We start from the raw sequence: 7,271 nt of genomic DNA, 5'->3' as shown, positions 1-7,271 counted from the left end.
TTACAAAAAACACACACACCCCCAAAAAATTGAAATTGATTAACCGATAAACAAAAATATTTCTTACCATTTTGTTTAGTTTACGATCTGCCTTGCATTAATTTTATACATGAAATTTTATTACTTTCTATCTTTCCATAACAAAAGAGAGTTGGGATACAAAAATTAGAAAAGATTTCGCCTTTGCTTCGGAGAGAGAGAGAGAGTGTTAAGGTTTCAAAAATTACTTCCATTTCTGATTTCAAAATTCGGCTCTTTTTTTTGGCAATGAAATTTTATTACTTTCTATTTTTTCATAACAAAAAGAGAGTTAGAATAGGAAAAGTTAGAGAAGATTAAAAATAGCATTTTCCAGCCCTAAGACTCTTCTCAGCCGTAGGATTTATGAGGGATAAATTTGGGCCATTAGATTTTTGTACATAGGATTCAAATATTGAGCTGTTTTATTATATAGATGTTTGAAAAATTATGGAGTATAAAATATTGTAAATTATAAGATATAATTCATTTAAAAATAACATGAACTCCCATAAGGGACTACTCCCTCCGTATCTTTTTTAGAATTCAGTATTCTATTTTAGACTGTCCCTTAATAAGTGTCCATTTTGTAAAATTAGTGGGTAAACATTAATGTATTTTCCATTTTGCTCCTAAAAGTAAATTCCATTTTAAAAAATTAGTAAGTAAAAGTATAATGATGATATCTCTAAAAGTTGATGTGAAATGTGTAATAATAATGTCTTCTTAATAAATTGGAGTTATGAAGCAGAATACTTAAAAACGGACGGAGGGAGTATTAAATAAGGACGGAAGAAGTAAAACCTTATCATCATGAGAAGCCTATGGTATAGGCTCCAAAAAATTTTGGTTACCAAAAATACGAGTAACTCACACCAAACAAATGTGTAACTAATACCAAAAAAAATTGTGAAACTATTTTGGGGTACAACGTACACCCTATCCATAACTTCAACAAAAAATATGTAATCGATACCATAAAAATGGGTAACAAAAAACATGTAAAAAGGAACAAAAACATATGCATACCATACACCAAAAACACTCTAAGCAAAAATAACCGTCCCGTCCTCCAGAACTATTGTTACCACGTCCTTCGAAAGTACACGCTTTTGCAACTAAACAAAAACATGTGAAACAAACACTAAAATTAAACCTTCTGCTTTGAGTTCTGCTCATTTCGCCAACTCAAATCTCAAAATTCCCCTTGATTCAAACAAAAGTTGTCATTGTTTCACATCCTTGATATAGCTGAGCAATTTCTCGTGAACGGCTGCCGAGAAGATACCCTCAGTCCTCAGTAGACTTATGAACTCCTCCGCTCGCCCCACATCTCCCTTTCCTTCTAAATATTCCAAACAGGTCGCCAGTGTATCCTTCCTGATCTTCGAACTAGGAGCACAAACCATCGCTTTCTCCAATGCTTCCGCCGCTTTAGGAACTTGATTATCTAAAATATACCCACCCGTTAAACAATACCATGTTGTAAAGAAGGGCTTGCCGCCTTTTCCTATTCCGTTGTGAAGAAGGGCTTCAGCCTTTCCCATATGTCCATTTCTGCTGTAAGCATCAATAAGAAAGTTTGGGATCCGAAAATCATAGGATAAACCCCTTGATTCCCACTCCTTGAAAATCTTTTCAGCACCCTCAATGTCATTAAACTTCAAAAGCGAGCTTAGCATGGTTATATATCCTTTGTTGCAGATTTTCACATTTTCTTCGTACATGTTCCATATCCGGTACAACTCGTCTTTGTTACCAACTTCTGCGTAAAGTCTGAGGAGCACATGAAATGAAATATTCTTTCTCTTCTCGGTAGCTATACATCCCTCCAGTTTCTTCAGCATTTCCAATGCCCTGTCCAGTTGGCCGACCTTCAAGTACCCATCTGCAGCAATAGCATAAGTGCTACCTTTCATGATAACTCTGGGATCAGATTCCATTTTTTCCACAATACTATCAATTCCATCGCTATCAGAAGCCGAAGCATATGCACTCAAGCGGATTGCCAATGTATGGTCATCAAAATGACCCTCCTCTTCCATTTCGTGCATTAACGAATCTAGTTTTTCACTGCTTCCAATGCGATAATAGAGATTCAACAGAATATTGTAACAAAAGGGTGTCTTATCAAAACCCATATCCCTTAACTTCTGCATGAATGACTCTGCTTTTTCTACGGATTTTTCATCAGCATAGCAGTTGAGAAGGGCAGTATAAACCTCAAAGCCTTTCAAGTCTTGGTGGAGATTATTGAAATATTTCTCTGCTTGTTCTAGGCCATGAACCCTGAAGATCAAAAGCAGCCGGGTGGCGGCATCAGCATTTGAAAGGGGGATATACCTTTTGTCGCTCATCCATTGAGATATCTGAGACAAAGATTGGAACTGCCTTTAACTGCCTGATTATGAGTCACGTTTTTGCAGAGTAAGCATGAACTGTGATGAATTATAAGCTGGCATAAAACTACAATTACAATGTTTCTCATTTCCAGATATTTCCATTTTAGGTCCCCTTCTAGAAAATAAAATAGTTTGGCAAGTCATTCAACTTCGATAGATGCCAAAGAAATCGTTCGAATCATAAGATCACAACAACTCCCATACTTTGTCGAGCATCTTCCTAGTACCTAAGAAGAGCATCAACTTACAAAAATGAAGGAACATGGAAGAAGGAACAACTTCAAAACCATCCCCATCTGAACTTTGAAGCAATTTGTAACAACCCACGTCTGCTGACCTGCTTACACTTAGCCTAACCACGCGGCTCAAAAGGTTAACATCAAGTTAATAGTAGTTGGTCAGCCTTACCTTATATACTACTCAAGGCTTTCATAACTCCCCGATGTGGGATGTTACACAATCAATCCTCGCTAAACCCAAGAAGCAAAAAAGAAAAAACGACGACGACAACAAAGGAGCAAACAAGCAAGCATGTTGACCAAGAAATCAACCAAGAAAGTGAGAAAATTGACACATCCGCTAGCAAGGTCTTCTTTTGTTTGTACAACCATAATCACCTGGGTGAGCCTTGAGTAGCTGATGTGCCAGTTCTGGTCGATTCGTTGCTTCTTCCTGCTCTGCAACTATATATACACTAACCAGATCGAAAAAATTCTTCCGCCTCAATTTGTGGCACATGAATCTTTTCTGCCATGATGCTCTATAAATCAATACCCTTTTTTACCACAAAACTCCAAGTCAATTTAGGTCTTCCACTCCCCTAACATTGCCGTTTACAACAAGAAACCACACATTTCTTAATGTTGCCCATCTACTCGTCCTCATTAGATGTGACCAAACCAACTTAATCTATTTTCACGCCTTAGTCAATTGGTGCTGCTGCTGCTACCCCTTTTATATACCTACATTTTGGTTTCTCAAACTCTCTCTCAAAGGCTTGCCGCACACGCATCTTAACATCATCATCTCAGCTACACTCATTTAATTTATATGTTGTTTCACACTTATCTAATATTATCTCATGTAAATTGTAGACACGACAGATGTTCAAAATGTTCCTTCACTGTTCTAGATATCATTTCAACATGCCAAAAGCACACCTCCACTTTCCATAGAGACATTTTTCATTTAGAAGTATCTCATGGTTTCCAATCTTCACTTCTTTTATGGAGCGTTTGGTTGGATGGAATGGAATTAAGAATGGTATGGAATTGGAGGAATTGAGGCTGGAATACATTCTCATTCCCATGTTTGGTTGTGGCTAGGAATACGTTCTCATTCTTATTAGCGTGTTCAAATTACCTTAACTCAACTAGCTCTATTAACCAATCACATCTACACAAAATTTTGTATATTAGTGTGAATAATAAGACCAAAAGTACAAAAATGCATAAGATGTTAGTACAATTGTTCTCGGCGAATTTTTATATTTTGGGCAGAGATTAAACCGGCGAATACGTTTTTGAGAATAATGAGTGGAGAGAGATAGAGAAAATTTACTGGAGACCGTGCCCAAAAATTTTGAGACCCCAAAATGAACAAGGCCTAAAGAGTTCTATAGAAAATTGTGGGGTGAATAGCTTCGCATGGATCTTTTTGGACATATGCTCTTGTTTTGGGAGATATAGAGATTATTGTCGTTCAAAGAGAAGCCAAAGCATAATACCGAACGATACTCTCTCTCTCTCTCTCTCTCTCTCTCATTTTTGCCGTTAAGAGTGTCTACCTTGGATTTGAGCTAATGTATTAGGTGTTCAATTGTAAATTACCTAAATAAATGGGTGTTCATTATAGAGGAGTAAGAGCATCTCCAGCCTTGATCATTTTAAGACTTAAATTTAAAAATGGGGCAAAAACCACAAAAATCTCTCTCCAATCTTTGACCCAAACCTTTCCCCATTTTGGGTTTTACCCATTTTTTTTCCCAAATTTGAGATAACTTTTGCCTTGACCCATTTCTCCAACGACTAGTTAGAGAGAGAGAGAAAGAGGGAGATGTGTAAAATTTGGATTTGATGATTGGAGATGTGTCTACCCAAAATGGGTTTTTACCCAAAATTTGATTCAAATTTGAGAAAAAATATGGGTGAAGGCCGGAGATGCTCTAAGTGTTCAAATAAAATATGAGATAAAATTTTTACATGTAGTATTTACATGTAGTATTCAAAAGTAAAAAAGCTTAAGGTGTTAACTTGACCACCTATAAGCACATGTGGAGCTGCCTATGAGTGACATTAACAATCCAAATAGGGACGGAAAAATGAAAATCGTAATTTTTTATTTTTTAAATGGAAAAGATATTCCTTTATTTGGATGAATAATAATTCCATGTGGAATGACAATTCCTTCAATTTTTAGTGAACCAAACATCGGAGTAATAACCATTCCATTCAACTTCATTCAACTTAAGTATATCTATACATTCACAATCAGTAATTTTACATTCCATCAATAAAACCACCGTCTCCACTAGCAGAGTTTTTCTACCGCAATCGAAAATTCCTTCCCCTAACTCATTCACCGAGCCACCATTGCTTCTACTTACAAGATCTACTGGAATCCTAAAAAGATAAGACAAATGCATTTCCGTTTACGAGAAACAATGAATTCAGAGAAAATATCACGTATATCTATACACTAAATAGAGCTATTGATAACCTTAGTAAACAAACGCTACTCTTCACGGGACCCAAAGATTTGTTCAAAATACTGAGGCAGTGTCTAGTTAATTGGAATGGAACTAAAATGAAATGGAAATTTCCTCAAAATGGTAATGTCCATGTTTGGCTCACCGAAAAAATAATAGAATCATCATTCAGGTGAATAGCCACTCCATAACCAAACCAAACCAGACCGAGCTTTATGTCTCAATCAATTGGGGTTGGCTACATAAATCTTTTTTCTTCATTGAGCTTTGTCCAGGACCCAATTTTTCACTCAAACCCATTAGACTCATATCTTTGCTCACAATAGCATCTAATGTCAATTTAGATCTTCCCATCCCCATAGCGTTGCTACCCAAAGCTGTCTTATCTGTTCTCTTAACTACTACATCTCTGGGTCTACAGTAGACATGCCCAAACCACCTTAACCTATTTTCTCTCAACTTCCCTTCTATAGGTGTTACACCTACCCTCTCACGAACCGTTTCAGTTCTATTTTTGTCTCTTCTAGTCTTACCACACATCCAACTCAACATTTTCATTCCCGCTACACTCATCTTGCTCACTGAATAGCCACTCCATGCCTTTCCAAAACCATTACCTAAACGTGCATTCCTTTGATGACCCATTTGGTCATTTGGTATCAAATGAACAACAACAACAACAACAACAACAACAACAACATAGCCCACATAGTCCCCAGTCATTGTAGGTATGAGCGGGAGAGTATTGGAGCAGACCTAATCTTTGACATATATGCACAAAGTGTTTGCTATCAGAATACCACTTAAACAATGACCCTTATACCTCCAAGAATTGAGGATCTAAAGTGACGTTTTGCCGTGGAACCATGCTCAAATCAAAGCCACAAGGCACAAAGAGAGCAGGCATAAAAACCAAATTCAATTTCTGTGCATAGCATCACCAACCCTTACCTTTTTTTCATCCAAATTTGTGTAGAGATTTGGGTCAAAAACTGTAAGGCATCTCCAATGCTAAACCCATATTTTTACCCAAATCTATTACTGAATGACACACTTGTTATTAATGAGTGGCATACTTGTAATTAACGAGAGTGAAAAGACGGTTTGAAAAAAATAGGTATGGGCTTGAGTCCCCCCAAATTTGGGTGAGGATATGGGCAGAATTCAAATGGGTATGACATTGCAGATGGGTCTTTTTACTCAAATATTGGTTATGGGTAATAAAATGGGCGAGGATTGGGGATGCTCGTACCATGAAAATGAACAACAGAACACAAAACAACTTGTATTAAAGGATTCCCATAACCAATCGTACTAAGCCAAAATGAGAGTCAAAATAAATACACACACAGTGCGAGCAAACCTCAAGGGCGTGTTGGAAGCGTCTGTAGACTTTGAGCTCTTTGATGATGAGTCGAAGCTGCGTCCTGTCGAGAAACCTTCCTTCTTGCACCCATTGATCGAGTACTGGCACTACCGAATCCCTAGGGTCTCCCACTGGCGATATTCTTCTGTACAGCGAATCGGACCTTGCAATCGTTGAGGAGTTTAGTGTTGAGGTCGAGTTAAGGAATGGTTTTAACAAGTTTTGGCAAGTGGATTTAGAGCGCGAATAGAGGGAGCTAGAGAGAGAGAGCTTCATCGTGAAAAGCGGCAGAGTTTGAAGCAGGGGATACTGATACTCTGTAGGAGTACAAAATAGCAGACACAGAGAGAGAGAGAGAGAGAGAGAGAGAGAGAGAGAGAGAGATATTTGCGATTATGGACTATGGGCTGGAATTTTAGCCGAAAACCCAAGCCCAACGTCTTCGGAGTTGCAAGCCTGAAATTTGGGCAGTTATGCCTGGTGTACAGTTATTTGGGCCTTGTTGGCTCCTCATTTATTCTATTGGGCCGATCCTGTCTCAAGAGATTATCCTTGTGCATTTAGGGATGGCAACGGTTCGATTATCAGTAAAACCAAAACTCACGGTTATCAGTTCGGTTCGATTTCTCACCGAAATTAGTGGTCAACATTTTAAAATAGAGTTAAAAGACTAAATATCCAACAACAATGTCAATACATGTCGTTGATGTCGTGTTCAACACTCGACTAGTAGAATAGCAGAAAAAGGAAAAGAGATAGGCTATCAAGTATAAATAAT

At 37.6% G+C, this 7,271-nt stretch overlaps 1 protein-coding gene across 1 annotated transcript; it reads right to left on the bottom strand.

Moving 5' to 3' along the window:
- Positions 1-1,002: 1,002 nt before the first annotated feature.
- LOC131313422 (pentatricopeptide repeat-containing protein At2g20710, mitochondrial-like) lies at positions 1,003-6,864 on the bottom strand. Its single transcript, XM_058341720.1, has 2 exons — positions 6,491-6,864; positions 1,003-2,387 (listed from the first exon to the last, which is right to left on the bottom strand). Exons 1-2 carry the CDS (start codon positions 6,767-6,769, stop codon positions 1,245-1,247), a joined length of 1,422 nt encoding a protein of 473 aa, XP_058197703.1. The 5' UTR covers positions 6,770-6,864; the 3' UTR covers positions 1,003-1,244.
- Positions 6,865-7,271: the final 407 nt, after the last annotated feature.

The sequence above is a fragment of the Rhododendron vialii genome, chromosome 13a (assembly GCF_030253575.1).
Source record: "Rhododendron vialii isolate Sample 1 chromosome 13a, ASM3025357v1".
In the NCBI taxonomy this organism is placed as follows: Eukaryota; Viridiplantae; Streptophyta; class Magnoliopsida; order Ericales; family Ericaceae; genus Rhododendron; species Rhododendron vialii.
This window is presented reverse-complemented; position numbering and strand designations above follow the sequence as displayed.